Source organism: Sabethes cyaneus, chromosome 2 (genome assembly GCF_943734655.1).
Source record: "Sabethes cyaneus chromosome 2, idSabCyanKW18_F2, whole genome shotgun sequence".
Classification (NCBI taxonomy): Eukaryota; Metazoa; Arthropoda; class Insecta; order Diptera; family Culicidae; genus Sabethes; species Sabethes cyaneus.
This window is the reverse complement of record NC_071354.1, coordinates 137,187,657-137,205,525: the sequence shown is the minus strand read 5'-3', so window position 1 is coordinate 137,205,525 and position 17,869 is coordinate 137,187,657. Positions and strand designations below refer to the sequence as shown.

The 17,869-nt window shown below is 39.2% G+C and overlaps 1 protein-coding gene across 7 annotated transcripts in view; it reads right to left on the bottom strand.

Annotated features, from left to right (window-relative positions):
* LOC128738463 (triple functional domain protein) overlaps positions 1 to 17,869 on the bottom strand; it is a 114,651-nt gene that overhangs the window by 96,028 nt on the left and 754 nt on the right. For 4 of the 7 annotated variants that reach the window (XM_053833623.1, XM_053833624.1, XM_053833618.1 and 1 more), the window contains exon 2: positions 13,503 to 14,251. In XM_053833623.1, the coding sequence (XP_053689598.1) occupies positions 13,503 to 13,681 (179 nt within the window). In that variant the 5' untranslated portion in view covers positions 13,682 to 14,251. Of the gene's footprint in view, positions 1 to 13,502; positions 14,417 to 17,869 lie in introns of all 7 variants that reach the window. The other 3 variants (XM_053833621.1, XM_053833625.1, XM_053833622.1) reach the window with 3 other exon arrangements.

The following is a 17,869-nucleotide window of genomic DNA, read 5'->3' as shown; positions in this document are numbered from 1 at the left end:
TACAATGCTTGCGTAAAAATTTGGCGTTTGGGACATTTTTGTCATTATGTAAATATTTTGAGACATTTAAGCAAATACTAGCTTCGATTATCACAAACTATTTTTTTTTTCATTACACTAGCTTGATAAAATGTCTAAAATCAGCAGTTTTGATTTTTGTCCCGCAGTCCCATACGTTCAACGCACTGTGCGACGTTTCGTTTAAAAGTTATAAGCAAAAATGTGAAAACTACGTGACATGGGTTTCTCCGGAACGACATGACCGATTTCAACGTTCTTAGTATCAAATGAAAGCTCTTGTTAAAGGTAAATTGTAAAGGTTATATATCCTAATAGATCACTATTGAATGATTTTTTGATAGGACGTTTAATTTGAAAGTTATGAGCAACCAAAATTAACAATAATTTATAATTGCATTGAATAATTATGATATTATGCTCATAATATGTTTATTGGAGAATATACGTTAGTTAAACAACGATTTGTAATTTTATAACAATATGGCGCAGGAAAACCTACACGTGGTGTACAAAATACAACAGCGTGAGTAACCGAAGGTTAATAAAAATTGATGAAAATTATTCAAGAAAACTCTATTGATGTGAATTAAATAGAATGGCATTACAGGAAATTATGCATAGTACAAAAACCTATAAACTAGACCTTTACTAGGAAATGTATATGTTAAACAATAAGATTTCCTCTCACAACTTACTTTTATTTGCACTTACTCAGATTAATAACAACTTACTTATCCTTACTCAGCAATTTCATGAAAAAAGGATCTATCAAAATTTAAAAGTGTTCCTATTTTGTTCAAATTTTGTATACTTATTCAATTTTCAAAAATTTTATGTAAACCAACGCGCTACGCAACGTTAACCAATAGACGAAGACGTGTCGATTTCTATCTCAAATAGCAAGTAAGACCGTAAAACAAAGGTTCTTTTCACCACTAGGTGGATTAAATCGGGTTTTTTAGAATGGTTTTAATCCAAAGGGTCATTCACCAAAATATAACTTTTCGTTCAGATATGATGTCGTATTTCTCAGTTGCAATCGAGATATACAAACCAAATGGTTTACTGGGATGTCATTATAAAGGTTAAGACAAAAACACGGGATGATCCTATCTTCAACAGTACTAGTATTTATGGGAGTAGGGTAACTGAGTACGGTTCGTATCATCCTTATTGTTTTTCATGGTACCCTCGCAGTGATTCGTAGATTTATACAAAACTACAACGATTTTCTACAAAAATTTGGTATTCATGAAAAGAATCACTACAGATGATTCTATTTCTGAACTTGAAACAATACCTTGATGTCTACTTAATTTATAATTTAATTTTTAATGACAGCGAATATATGGTCTTGGTTCGTACCATCATGTTGAACTTGATTCGTACACATGTACATCATGGTACACGTACCATGATTGAGTTACGGTCGTTGATAGTAAACAAATTCCGACACGGTGCTACATGCGGCACTATCTTTCGTAACCTCAAACATCTCGGCATAAAAAGAGGATTACTACCGTGCAAGCACCATAACAGTGCCCAATTCTGAACAGTTGCAAATTTTTCTTAAATATTGACAGAACTCTAGCTATTTAAACCATTTTAATAATAGGAAATCATCAGATGTACTGATTAAATTGTTTAAATAGCTAGAATTTTGTCAATATTTATGAAAAATTTGCAACTGTTCGAAATTAGGCACTGTTTTGAATATGGTGCTTGCCCGGTATATAGTGAAAAGATTTGTCAAGATGGTCTGTTGAAACCCGTAAAAACCGAAAGAAAACGAAGCATTAGAGCTGCAGAGCTCAAAAAGTTTATTCGAGAGCAAATTCACCGCAGTTCAGTTAGGAGCGGTCGGCAAGAAAAATGGTAACTGAGCTGGATATCAACAGGGAATCTATTTCTCGGAGAGCAGCTCTTGCTATTGCTAAACTTTTTAGCATGTTTTAGTGAAAACAAACAAGTAGTTTAAAAGTTAGCCTTCAAAAACCAGTTTTGGCAAGGTTCAAATGATCGCCTGTTTCTCAGTGATCGCCAAACCGATTTATACGCTATTGGTCTCATTTGAATGGTAATATAGCCGAATAAATCCCTATTGATTTGTTTTTTGATTGGACGTTTAATTTGAAAGTTATGAGCGATCGTGTACAACACATTAAAATTAACAATAATTTATAATGATTTTAACCAAGAAAATTTAACTAATTTCAATTATTTTAGTATTAAAGGGTTTAGAGAGCTTTCAATATTGCGAATATATCTGCAAAATTTCATAAGAATTAGTTTTGCCGGTCAAAAGATATTTGAAAATTTTTTCCTGACCCTCAAAGCTCGAATACAATACAAAGTTTATTTGGGCGATTTCTGGCTTTAGTTTTTTACCCTTTAGCATGGCTTACGCGACCTTCTAAAAACTAAAGCTAGATTTCTTTCCATATCAAATATGGACCTTCTAAAAACTAAAGCTAGATTTCTTTCCATATCAAATATTCTTAACCTATTTCCTACCAGCGTTTCAAAAACACAACGCACTCTTCTGTTGATTCTAGGGACAGTTAAGTTTAAGGTATCAACTTGAATCCAAAGAAACAAAGATTGAGAAAACATCTAATCGACCTATAAACATAACAAGTTTTGCTAACTTTCAGTCAGCTCAAACGAGTAACTTTGCCCCTGGAAGGTGGTCATATGTTTGCGGTATTTTAGTTGAACTAAAACAACACTTCTCTGGGAGTTTCAATATGTTATCATTGCTGGAAAAAGTGTGGGGTTAAGGAGATGATTACCTAAAGGTTTTTGGTACAAAAGTGCATTATGCTGGCCTGGAGTTACGGCAAAAGTTTAGCTAGATGTATTGTTAGAAAATATCCACATGGCAAATATATTAATCCTCAATAGTGGCCAGTATGCGAAGTTAAGACTAAAGCTGGATGTCATGATTGTGCAACAATCCTACTGATTCTATCTAGCAGCACCGCATAGCCGAGATTCGAGTATACGACGACTGGCTTGTTAGACCAGCATCGTACCTCGAAACCAATTAAGCGATACAAAAACTCTGTAGATCGCGTGTAAATAACAGTCTGTATCCAACTTTGTGCTTTCGATGTTGGTACCGTGAAGTTCGTGAGGCCTGTCATTGCCGATTTCAAGCACTACAGCGAGCGAAGTCTTACAATTGTACGGCACAAAACAAATAAAAAATCTACTACAAACTGAAAGATAATCAAATCACCACCACATATTTGAGAAGTTTTAATTCAACCGATCAATCTGCGTATATTTTACACGAAAATTAATTCGATTCCGAAGTTAATCAATTGCCGACTGAATAAAATTGCCCTGATGAATTTCGAAATTCCCTGATTTCCCTGATCCAAAAATGAATTTCCTGATATTCCCTGATTTTTTCCAAGAGATCGACACCCTGAAAGAGCTTGTAGGTAGCTATCACCAAAAATTTTTAAAATTTTTTGGAAAAAAGTGTCTCACTTATGACGTCTCTTTTCGTCATTCGTGACTTCTGCAGGGTTAGGATTTGAACCCGGGTCCTAGGTGTGAGTGGCGTGAATGCTAACCACTACGCCAGGACTGACCCCGTATAGACGTCTCTCCCCTAACCATAACTCTACATCAATTTGGCTTAAAAACATTTGAAGATGAATAGTTTTTTTTTCTTAAAATTTGAATAGAATGAAGATTCATCACTGCAAATATATGATAGGATAATATATGGTCAATGTATATAAAACTTCGGTAAATTGAAAGTGGGGTCGCAATGACTTTGCAGTAATACACACCAAATTTGATTGGAATCGGAAATGGGCGACACTATATCACAGAGAACAGACATCCAAGCGAAAGGTCCCTACTTGGATAAAACTTATGTGAAATTAGTTTGGAAACTATAGTGATGGTGTCGCTAAAGGCGCATGAAATTCTACACTAAACTCACAACAGCTAGCTTCTGGCGCTAGCATAACGCATATAGTCCATATATACTAGCGCCAGAGGAGCCAAAGGTTATCAGTGTGCAAATCAAATGAATCATTTAGTTGGGAAACTATAGTGGGGGTATCGCTAGCATATTAGGTGATTTTAATTTGAAATTTTATCCAAGAATTCCCAAAAAATTTGTTCCTGAATGGATGTCTGTTCTCTGTGAGTATATCTCTACAGACACACTAGGGACACTATATCTCTACATATTTGCGTTGGTAAGAGGAAATGCTTATCCATTTAAGAAATATTTGCTTCAATAAATGCTTCATTGGTTTCATCGTGCTTGGTTTTTACTTGGTCAATTATTGTGGACCAATTAGCAATGTGTGTTGGCCGACCCTATTCGACCGACACGCGTCTGACGACCAATCGACCGATCAACCGATCGACTGCCAAACCGATCGATGAACGATCGAAAGAATGATGACAAGCGAATACTGTCATCGAGCCGCCTAGAGTATTTCTATGTGCTAAAAGCTTACTTACGAGTACATACGATTAACGGGATAAAAACTAACCTATCCTAACGCTAATCTTATTACAAAGGCTACTTAGAACGAACATAGCTACCCACCACCGGAAGATCGAGTTTACTATAGGGGAAACTAAACGTGAGTTAAAAGAGTTTACATTAAAGATAAACAGCATGCACACGAGTACGATACGATCACGTTTACATCACAACACATCACATTAATATTATATTCGACACATTAAAATCACTATGTATATTATACACATTAAAATGATTAATTATTAAGTACAATATTATACATATGCTTAAACTATATGAATCAAATTCAAATTAACATGTCCTCTATACAATTACCTGCTTCACAGGAAAATTATAATCTCCTAAATACACGGTGTAAATCATTTACGGCTTGGAGGTTATAATCGCGAAAGAATTCCCCCTTTCGGTTGTCGCGTCCGCAACAAATTATAATTTTCGTTTACGTCGCAAACGATATTAAACATGCCCGGTCGTGGTAGTGATAAGAGCCTATCGAAGGCAACTTATAAATCAGGTGGTGCAAGTGGTGGTAAAAAGAGTGATCCGGATGAAAGTGTGGTAGAGGTGAATACTACGGAAAGAGCGAAGTCAACCGCGAAGAGAGCGTTGACAGATGATAGATGCCAAGTATGCGAGGGACCAGAAACCAACCAAATGGTGCAGTGTGACGAGTGTGATGTATGGTGCCACTTCTCTTGTGTAGGTGTCAAGCAGCAAGTCGAGGACCAAAGCTGGATCTGCATGAAATGCCAATCTGCTAAAATCCAGCAATCAATCTTGACTGCAAGCCGGAATCGTCTACAACCACCAGCTGTTTCGAAGGAAGCTGCAGGCAGCAAACTATCTGCACACGATCAGCAGTCCAATACAGCGGGAGTGAAAACTAAGCCACGTATTGTTGTTATTCCTGAGGACGGCTCTACTAATGCCAAACGTTTAGAGCAAGTATCAAAATTGTCCCACCGTTCCTCAAGATCCATTCTGAAGCTACAGTTAATGCAGTTGGAGGAAAAACGAGCCTTCGAAGAGCAGGAAGCAAGGAAGCACCGCGAGTATATGAAAGAGAAGTAGGGGAGAGTAGTCAACAGTGAGACAACAGGAACAGTGAGACATCGGGACTAGCTTCGACATAAAACATACAAGATCCATGATATTTTCCTGCAAAGTAAAGTTTGTGAATCTATATCACATAATACAGTTTGAAAAAAAATTGTAAATTTTTTAGTATATTTTTCAACAAAAGTTGTTTTTGGGGGGGTCAAAGTAAATTTTATTGCGATCATTTTCAGGTGATTTTTAACGGAAAATCGCATAACTAATCCAAATTAAATTTACTACATGGCATCTCATAGGAATGAGAGATAAAAATAAAAAATATAAGACCATCGAATTGTTTGCTAACACCACTATTTCATTATTTCTTATAAAACATTCCTGTTGGGAACAGTGAGACAAACAGATGTGGGTAATTTTCAAAAAAAAATTTTGTGTTGAATTGTAAATCAATCTATATAAATTGATTGTAAATGAGTTCTGAAGTGTAAGTTGAAGGTCAGATAACCAGGATTTGACCTTTATATGAATATAAATGTAGATGTGAGAAAAATCGGAATTTTCAATAATGCACAACAATAATGTATCCTTTATGCACAAAATAAACAGTACGACCTCTAAACTATTCTTTGTAACCAAAAAATATGGTTTAAGTTTAATTCTAATATGTGTCTCAGTATTCAATACTCGTTGTCTCACTCTTTCCAGCTACTGGGGAACAGTGAGCCAAAAAGACACCTTCACATTTGCGTTTGTAACTATTTTATCTTTTAACCAAAAGGGCTGAAACTTTTTTTCAGACAACTAGAAGGATATACCTCTCAAATGGATTGAAGACCTCGTTGGTAACTATCACCAAAAAATTTTTAAAATTTTTGGAAAAAAAGTGTCTCACTGTAGACGTCTCTCCCCTACAAGTTACTGAAACAGATGACGGAAAAATCAGTTTCAGGCTCGAGTGTTTCCGAACGTAGAGTGGAGAACTGGGTCGATAAGGTCAATATCGCAATGGAAGATCTAGCATTCGATCCAGCTGGGCATTCGACAACTAATCATGCCGATCCTTCCCATCAGAAGTTCACACACGGAAGGGAATCAGGCGAGATTCATCCGCGTCCGGATAATCCGAATAGTACACCTCTATACGGGTTTAGAACGCCTCCAATTGCATCGAGCGCATGCGATAATGCTCCGCCCGTCGCTCCCCCCACCGTTTTACCGATTGCTCCACCCGGTGCTCGATCTGTTATTTTACCCGTGGCTCCAGCTCTGTTTCCGCCTCGTAAATCAGATCCCTACCTGTACAGCCAGTCAACTACTCTCCATGAACTTTCAAAACAGCAAATTGCTGCTCGCCAGGCGATACCTAGAGACCTTCCAACCTTTTCCGGTAATTCCGAGGAATGGCCTGTTTTTATCTCGATGTTCCATAGTACTACCGCAATGTGCGGCTATTCCCACGAAGAGAACATCATCCGACTACAGAAAAGCCTGCGGGGCAAAGCGTACGATGCAGTTAATAACCGTCTCATGCATCCGTCGAACGTGCCGGGCGTACTAAAGACGCTACAGATGCTGTATGGCCAGCCAGAAGCCATCGTACACTCTCTCATCAGGAAGATTAGCGCACTTCCAGCTATAAGAGAGGACAAACCCGAAACACTAGTTGATTTCGCAGTGAATGTCCAAAATTTCTGCGCGACGGTCGATGCATGTTCTCTAGAAGAATACATGTATAATGTAACGCTACTTCACCAACTGGTTAACAAACTGCCACCATCGATTAAGCTTGATTGGGCACGGTATCGCCATAATCTTCCAAGGGTCAATTTGGCAACGTTTGGAGAGTGGATGTACTCTCTTGCGGAAGCTGCAAGCACACTAACAATTCCCCCGTTGGTTCAAGACGTCAAATCACATACACAATACACATTACTTTGCTCCTAACGCTGTGCTGTTTAAATATCTGCCGGTTATTCTCCAGGGCAAGGATTCTGCGGTGCATGTATATGCCTTCTTAGACGAAGGATCCGCAGTAACGCTGCTAGACCAAGAGATTGCCAATCAGTTGAAACTGGAGGGAAATATTAATCCATTGAATCTCCGATGGACGGGCGGTACAGAGCGCTACGAAAACAATTCGCGTATGGTGGACGTAAAGATTAGTGGAATCCAGAACGAAGCTTAACAATACAACCTGTCTGGAGTTCGTACCGTAAAGGAATTGCTCCTCCCGTATCAGTCACTCAGCATGACTGAGATGACTCACCGTTACACGCACCTCCGGAACTTACCGATACAATCGTATAACAATATTCGCCCACAAATTCTCATAGGACTGAAACACGCTTCGGTCAGCCTTGTGTTGAAGAGCAAAGAAGGTACATTAGACCAGCCCATCGGGGTAAAGACCCGTCTAGGGTGGACCATCTGTGGTGGATGTAGCAGCAGCAATGATTCCCACTTCGCTCATTACGCCTTCCACGTTTACGATTCTAGTAGCCAAGCAGACGAAACTTTGAACCAAACGGTTAAAGACTACTTTGCGTTAGACAGTCTTGGAATTACGAGGGCAGACGATACTCTGCTGTCCACCGAGGATCAACGAGCTCTTTCGCTTCTACAATCTCGCACCACCTTTAAGGGAAGTCGCTACGAAACCGGCTTATTGTGGCGCCACGACAACATTCGTCTGCCAAATAACAAAGATATGGCTCTACGACGATTCCACTGCCTCGAGAAACGGTTACAAAAAGATCCTGAGCTGGCAAAGACCCTGCAGGAGAAGATGTCTGACTACCTTTCTAAAGACTACGCTCGAAAACTGACGGAGATGGAATTGCATACGGTTTATTCACGCACTTGGTACCTGCCTGTGTTTCCGGTTATAAACATAAATAAGCCAGGAAAAGTCAGGCTCGTGTGGGATGCTGCATCAACGGCCTTTGGCGTATCCCTCAATTCTGCACTCATCAAGGGACCTGATCAACTTCGCTCACTGTTCGCCATACTCCTTCGCCAATCAAATTGGCCTCACTGGGGACTTCAAAGAAATGTTCCACCAGGTTCTTATCAACCCTCTCGATCAACAATGCCAGCGTTTCTTGTGGAGGGATGACAACGGAATAATCCAGACCTACGTTATGAACGTAATGACGTTTGGCGCAAGCTGCTCCCTTGCTTGTGCACAATATGTTAAAAATATCAATGCTGATAGATTTGCGGGTGAGCTTCCTGAAGCGGTTGACGTCATCAAGAATCGGCATTACGTTGACGATGCAATGCTTAGTATTGAGACACCAGCGCGTGCCATCCAGTTAGCTCAGGAAATCCGACGAATACACGCTGCGGGCGGCTTTGAAATACGTAATTGGGTGAGCAGTAGTCCAGAAGTCCTCGCATCTCTGCAACAAAGTGGATCTGTAGAAAAGAACCTCGATTTGTTTACCGGAGCACTAGCTACAGAAAAAGTGTTGGGCAGGTGGTGGTGCACCGCATCCGACAAATTCGTATACCGAATCGGATGGCAACGTTACGATGTAGATCTCTTGAAAGGTCGAAGACATCCCACGAAACGGGAAATGCTACGGGTGCTAATGTCAATCTTCGACCCGCTTGGTCTAATTGCCCATTTTCTTATGTTCTTAAAAGTCCTTCTACAGGAAGTTTGGCGATCAGGGATACAGTGGGATGATGAAATCAATGATTCGCTGTTCGAGAAATGGTGCCGATGGTTGAAGATGTTACCGAAAATAGAGCAGGGCAGAATTCCGCGGTGGTACCATTCCTCATCGATTCCGAGCAACTGTGAAGTTCAGCTGCACACTTTCGTAGACGCTGGTGAAAATGGTTTTGCTGCAGCCACGTTTCTTCGGTTCTCCAACAGCGCAACAGTGGAATGTTCCCTTGTAGCAGCAAAAACAAGAGTGGCTCCTCTAAAGTTTCATTCCATCCCATGACTTGAATTGCAGGCAGCAATCGTAGGAACACGATTAGCACGTACGGTCACTCAATCTCTAGCAATCTCCATTCAGCGGCATGTCTATTGGACTGACTCACTTGACGTACTCAGTTGGATTAACTCCGACCATCGTCGATTCAGTCAATTCGTGGCTCACCGTGTCAGTGAGATCTTGGACACCACTGAAGCCAAGGAATGGTTGTGGGTTCCCACTAAGCAAAACGTGGCAGATGATGGAACCAAGTGGGAAACAAATCCGGATCTTGGCCCACATTCCAGGTGGTTCAACGGCCCTGCATTCCTCTGGAAGCCTGAATCTGCATGGCCTGTAGTCTCTTCGAAGATTTCCGAAACAGAAAACGAGCTGCGGCCTCATTTGCTTGCGCATTTTCTATCTCCCGAACCGGTAGTCGACGTGACACGCTTTGGTAGCTGGAAACGATTAATCACTACTGTTGGATTTTGCTATCGCTTTCTGACGAACCGTGAATGTAGAAGAAACAGACAGCCGAAAGTATCTGGATCAGCCATAAACCAAGAATTACGTGCGGCCGAAGCATTTCTTTTTCGCTTGGCACAACATGAAGGATACACAGATGAAGTCGCCCTTCTAAACGAAACACCGCAGTCCACCGCTCAAATAAATCTGCTCCCAAAATCTAGTTCAATATTCAAGCTGTCCCCATGGCTAGATGATTGCGGCGTCATGCGTATGCGTAGTAGGATCTCTGCCTGCAATTACGCAACCGAGGAAGCGAAAAAACCAGTAATCCTCCCACGCTTTCACCACATCACCACACTGATCATTCAACACTACCATACGAAATATCACCACACAAACCACGAGACCGTTGTAAACGAGCTTCGGCAAAGATTCGTTATCCTAGGAATTCGAACTCAATTTGCGACAGTGCGAAAGAATTGTCAACGCTGCAAAAATAAATGCTCGATTCCACAAGTGCCTTATATGGTCGACCTTCCTATTGAGCGACTGACAGCTTACTCACACCCCTTCACTCACGTCGGGATTGACTGCTTCGGTCCGATGGAAATCGTCGTTGGAAGGAGGTGCGAAAAAAGATGGGGAATGATTGTTACGTGCCTGACAACCCGGGCAATCCATATTGAGCTTCTATACGCACTCAGCACAAGCTCATGTATCATTGGCCTCGAAAACTTCATGGCACGACGCGGTATTCCCAGAACTATTCGGAGTGACCGTGGTACAAATTTTATCGATGCAAGCCGTGAGTTGAAGAGGCTGAACGAAGCGGTACACTACGACGAGATACGAAAAGCCTTCGATTGTACGGAAACTAACTGGATCTTCAATCCACCATTGACACCACACATGGGTGGTAGCTGGGAGCGGCTCATCCACAGCGTCAAAAAGAACCTGTCTGCCGTCTGCTTCTCGAAGAAGCCGTCTGAAGAAGTTCTGCGAAACTTGCTTGCCTTAGTAGAAAATACCATCAACAACCGCCCCCTAACGCACGTTCCCATCGATGATGACTCGTCTCCAGCGCTAACTCCGAATCACTTCCTATTGGGGTCGTCGAAAGGAACTAAACCACTTTTGCCTTTGAATGATAGTGGAGTCGCACTACGGCAGAACTGGCGGGCGTCCCAGGCGATGGCTGACCAATTTTGGAAACGCTGGGTTTCCGACTATCTTCCAGAGATAACGAGACGGATGAAATGGTTTACTGACGTCAAAGCAATAGCCCTAGGAGATATTGTTGTTATCGTTGATAACAATCTACCAAGGAATTGTTGGCTGAAAGGCAGAATCATCGGAACCTGCCCCAGTAAAGACGGTAGAGTCCGGTCGGCTACAGTCAGGACGATGAACGGCATTTACGAACGTCCTGTGGCGAAGTTGGCAGTGTTGGACGTCCGACGCGAGGAAGAGCATGCCAGCGAAGACGCTGGTGCACCCGGGGGAGTGTTGACCGACCCTATTCGACCGACACGCGTCTGACAACCAATCGACCAAAAGAATGATGACAAGCGAATACTGTCATCGAGCCGCCTAGAGTATTTCTATGTGCTAAAAGCTTACTTACGAGTACATACGATTGACGGGATAAAAACTAACCTATCCTAACGCTAATTTTATTACAAAGGCTACTTAGAACGAACATAAGCTACCCACCACCGGAAGATCGAGTTTACTATAGAGGAAACTAAACGTGAGTTAAAAGAGTTTACATTAAAGATAAACAGCATGCACGCGAGTACGATACGATCACGTTTACATCACAACACACCACATTAATATTATATCCGACACATTAAAATCACTATGTATATTATACACATTAAAATGATTAATTATTAAGTACAATATTATACATATGCTTAAACTATATGAATCAAATTCAAATTAACATGTCCTCTATACAATTACCTGCTTCACAGGAAAATTATAATCTCCCAAATACACGGTGTAAATCATTTACGGCTTGGAGGTTATAATCGCGAAAGAATTCCCCCTTTCGGTTGTCGCGTCCGCAACAATGTGTGATTGTTGATCAATAAATTATCTTCATGAAAATCGCCAAGAATTTGATACTGTTTCGCGGTGGTTGTATATAATATGATATAATTTTGTTGTAATCATTTATAAGACCAAATTATTATTCGCATTTTTGATTAGTTGTGCTGAAGTGTTCAAGTTCTGAGTATTTTATTGTAACGGAGTTCAGCACCGCTTGCTTTCATGCATCGTTCGTTGTAAGAACTTTGAGAATCACCTTCTTCCGAATTCATAACAAATGAGCAGTTGTAAATTCGGGCCAGCAATTAAACAGTAGTTTGTATTATTGAGCATGTAAACTGTGACCGGGTTATGTTCTAGCGCACAGAGACTTTGCGGATACTAATTTTATTAACTTCATCTTTTCTAATAGTGTTGAAAAGTCACCACGATACCACAATATCACATAAAATAGTTACTCTTAAGTATTTTATGTAATCGAATATTTACCCCAATACAAAAAAAAACTTCATCTAACAACACGGACACAATATTTTAGTTCAGTCTATGATACAGTAAATTTGCGAGGGACTAGTCTATCTATTTTATTAATAAAAATAAATGTCCATAGCTAGCATAATATTTTATGCTAGAGTTGCGGTACAGCCTAGAATGTAGACGCAGATATATCGCACGCGTATCCAAACGAGAATTTATAATGGAGATCGCACGAAAGTTTTTGTAATGGTCCTATCCCGTGATACTTGTGGAGATGCAGTGGATCCCGCGGTCTTTAGTAACAAGTATCGGCTAATATTCCTTCCTTTTCCCATGTAGTCTTGCCTCTTGGTCGTGGCCGGCGTCGTCATTGGTCAATTTCCAAAATATTAAATCAATAGAAGCTGCACAATGAGACTGTAATGCTACTTCCAAGCACCATTCAATTGGTTCTTTGTGCAATCTTACTGGTTCGACCAACAACGGAATGCAATTACGGGCAGTCTACCTAAGCTAAGCTAAGCAAAGCAAGTTTGATTGAAATCGGAGATGGTCGGTTGCAATCGTTGTGGTCACTTGAAATGAAGTAACCCATATTGTATACAATATTTGATGATACTTTAGGAATTTACATTCAAATTGACTTTGAGTGATCTTTCCCTGTCTATCCCTACGACAATTAGTAAAAAAAAAGTAAATCAAATATTAGCATTAATAGGGTCGTTCCAAATCAGACTATAACTTCCGAGGTCTGGTTTAAAACAAGTGAAAACAATTTGTTGGTCTTCACGTGAGACTCTGTTATATTACCCTTATCGTGTAAAGTATTATAACAACCGATTTCATTCGCACAAAAAATTGTGATCAGTGAAACTAGCCAACGTGCTAGTAAACGAAAAAATATCATAATCCCTTACATAACTTTTGAAAAGTTTCGAAATAAAAATTTGCATTTAGTATAAACTTACCCCGGTATTCCGATGAAGTAGCTGATGACCCGTTTTATGTCTTCTGGTTTTACTCGCTCGCGCTTGGTGGTTGCTGGAAAGCAAATAATCGGGCCTCCCCGGTTATCCCGGCCACCAGACAGTAGCGCAAAGCGTTCTTGCAGCAGTGGCAAGATGTCCAACGCCCGTACGCCGTCCATGGCCACCGCTGCTTTGCTTGCAGATCCACGTGGAGAAATGGCCTAAACGTTACTCTTTCACGAACTATTTATTCTGCTGCACCGGCTGATTCGTACCAAACAGAAAGTAGCATGTAACGTGCTCACTGAACTGACCCGGCGCGCTGTGCTACCATGGATTTAATTATTATACTCACTTCCACACGCGCTAAACTTGCAGAAGTTCGCAACACATTCCGGAACAGAGTGTACGCATATATACGCACACATTAATTTTCATGACTACAAAAAATCTTTTTCCGTTTCACAAAATCCAACACTTGTTTTGCATTGTTCTACTAGTTTTGACCCGAATTTATAACACAATAAAATAATAAATACCACAGTTTTTACTACACATTGAGCTGACACAAGAGGAAGCAATCACAAATTGTCGGGTGATGTTAAATTTCTTGTAATTCATTTTGTTTTGCTTTTCGTCAAATATAATTTCATTTCAGTTTAGGCCCACTGTTGGACTGCATTAAAAATCATAGTCACTATCACTGTTACCATATATTATATTTGTTCCGTTCGATTCACTTGATTTTACTGGAATATTTTATATTAACTATTTTATCCGTGAAGTCAGACACAGTAGATATACATAAAATCGTTTTGCATTGGTAGTCATGGTTCGCTCAATCGAGTTCTCTGCAGAATATTGAATCTTTTTGAAATTCTTTTTGGATCGTCTTATCGAAGTCAAATGGTTTACTGGAAGACACGTTTAAGCCATTAGTCCAATGGAATTGCTGTTGTTCTATACTATCCATACTATCCAACACTCATATGATTACTACCGGTGTTAGCAAATCGAAAGAGTAGATACGTAAGAACTGAAGTATATATCTGTATAGAACACAGATTACAAATTGCTTATTTTGACATAGCAATATGGTTAGTAGAATATACCGGAAATATGGTTTGATAGAAAACAAAATAGTGATTGATCATGATTGTTAAAAGTAACATAGGCTGTGAACCATTTCGCGAAATTTTTAACTTTTTGGTTAAAATTTGACAGTACGATGGTTTTTCGAAAATAACCCTGCTCGGGAGCATGGTTAGTTTTAACAAAAACATCCCATCTTGATGAAATGTTTTTGATTTTAACCAAGTTCTGAGAGCCAATGAGATATGCCACAGGTGAGGAAAGAGCTTCGATGTGTTTCACTGATTTTTTAAGGTTTTTCGCGAAATGTTATTCTGCAAAGCTCTGTATTCCGCGTTATGGTCAACCGAGAATTGGTGTTCCGCAAAATGGTTTGTAATGCTGGCGAATATTTAAATACTATTCGCTTTATTTTATCAGGCTAAGCAATGGGGGGAGTTGTTTTCTGTTTTACTGTGAGGAAAATTTGTATATTAAAACACCCATGAACTCCTCAGAAACCTCGCACAACTCTAGATTGCGATAAAGGTCATCCGAGAATCAGGATTTACGTACAACACAGTTTAGTTTGTGGTAATACGAAGCTTGTCGGGTCAGCTAGTGGAATAATAAAATTTGCTAGATAAGTCAAGTAACGCAGTTAGATGCTTGAAAATAGCAATTATCGAGATTCAGCAATACAATTCTTTCGGCTAACTACTTTCAATCGATTTATGAATCAAATAAATCTAGTGACTATTAACAGAATATCGTATCGAGACTTAAAAATTATTGAGGAAATCAGAATGAAGCTTTGATCTTGATAGAAGAAATGTGCTCAAATATACCAAACAATTATTGGGATTAATTGCACGGATACACAAAGGCGAATATACATTGTGTATCTCGCTCTAAATTGGACTTCCGAAAAAACGGCAAACGATTTTTCTTCCGTACCGTACATTAACCCTAGTGTCGGAAGTAGTGCGCTGTATAGCGCGTCTCATTTGCTAAAGTCCAATTTAGTGCTGGCAATACAATATAGGGTTTGAAATAGAACAATTAAAGATTTCAACAGCAACTAAAATATGGTTTAATGGTGCAATGATTGTGTTTACAAACAGTTTTCAACAATTGCATATCATTAGACGATCAACTACAACATATGAAATTAGATGTTATATTAAGTCATCGAATTTATTTTGAAAATTAGTACAACTGTTGGGTAATGGAAATTGAAAAATCCACATTTCTACCAACATGTTCTATCGGCAATAAATTTTAAGATTTCGGCAAAGGTCCAAATTTAAAAGAATTTATGAGCTTATAGGTACAGTCGATATTTGTATAACGCGGGTAATTGGTACCGCGTTGTATGAAGCGCGTTATACAAGTACACGTAGCATATGGAAGTTAATTGGAGTGGAGTTAATTGGGGATATTCCCGAATTTTACGAAATTTTGAATCAACACGACCATGCTTCCTTTGGGAAACATGTCAAGTATATATTTTTTCATCTTACAGATGCTTGACGAGACAGAAAAAATCTCCTCTTGGTCTTCCATAGCTTCCGGAACATTCGGTAAATTTTCATTTTCTGTGATATCTTTCCAAAGCTTCAAAATTCTTTTTAAAATCCCTTTGGTTTATTATTCGGCGTAATATTAGTAAATTAAACAATCCGTGCTATTGAGAAGCCATCCGGATCCGGACCAAACCCGGAACATCCGTAAAAGTAGTCAACGAGCGAAAATTGTTCTTTGAGTTCGGAATTATGTTCATTCAACCTCGAATTGAACAATGTGAAATGGGAATATAAATTCAGCGGTTTGTGACTCAACCTGGCCACTATGAAATGCATCGAAAGATCCGACATTAAATGATTAAAATTGATGATCAAGGGCATCGAACTGCTTATCGCGTTGACGAAAGCAACAAAGTTTTCGTAGCCTGTTCGCTCTTACAAGAAGCCCTATTTTGAATTGTCCAGGAAAAGGTGAAAACAAAAGCAATAATACTTCTCTCACTTTTTTTCAGGCAAAACCCATAAAAATATTAGATACCGTCAACGCGGATTACGGAATGGCCATGGCTAACTACGATGGTTAGATTTCTATTAAAATTTTCCCAGAAGAGCACAATACCTGGTGAAGAGCTTATACAAAAGTTGATATATTTGCTATTAGATTTGTAAGTATAGTAAATGTTACCGGTAGTTCAATTTACTACACCACATCTATCAAATTACACTAGCGGAATGGGTAATTTCAACTAACTTGCGAAATAACCTCGTTTATTTTCAGCAAACATTTGCAGTATTTGCATCATTTCTGTTACTGAATCCTAAATGTTTTATTTCCAGTGACCAATTTCAGGTAAGCTTTGAATTTTCTCCCGGTGAACCATCCAATGGCCAAATTGAGTCACAAATAAAATATACTTCTGGTAGACTAGACTATATTCTAATTACACTCAAAATATTCACGATATATTCTGAGTTTTACGGAGAACCAGCTTACGACTTCCTAAGGTCACTTATTTATTACTTTTTTTTACTAATTACCCGACTTTAGTTACTTAAAAAATATTTTACCAATTTTAACCAACATTACCAATACGAAAATTTCAACGGATATTCCGGAACTTCCAGCAAGCCAACCCGTAACTTTGTAAATAAACTCAAAATTCGAGTAAACCCGTCAAATGTTTAATTTCTGAAAACCTCCTGAAAAAATAGCCGTGATCGTTTTGGAAATAGTTTAATGTTTAATGTTGTAATATGGAAGACCTCTTTAACAGATTGAAGGAGTCTTCGGTGAAATGCTATATAGCAGTAAATATATAATTTTTTCACAATCATAGACTTGGAAAAAGTCCTATTGGGTCTATGATTAGTACTTTTTTAGCTTTCACTATCAAGTATCAGCATCCCTGGCTCACGGCAGCAGCACGTTCCTCACAGTCATGTGGAAGATTTGTGCCTTACTTTCACTAAGATTCTTATCTAGAAAAAAAAATAATACCATAGGAACGACAATCAATAATCAGCTTTTGCGGAAGTACTCGTAAATAGCTAAACGCTATGCAGGTAAAATTATTTAGTAGTAACTCTAGTACATTGAAACCTTGAATTTAAATTGCACGATTGCTCAGGTATTTAATCCACAGTTTTGCCGATTTGATATCACATTTTAGCAGATTTTAGCTATGAAAAGGCTTTCTTCGTTTGTACATGGCATTTCATAACCAAGTTTTTCTATTGATTGCACACTGAATTTGATCGAATAATGGCTTT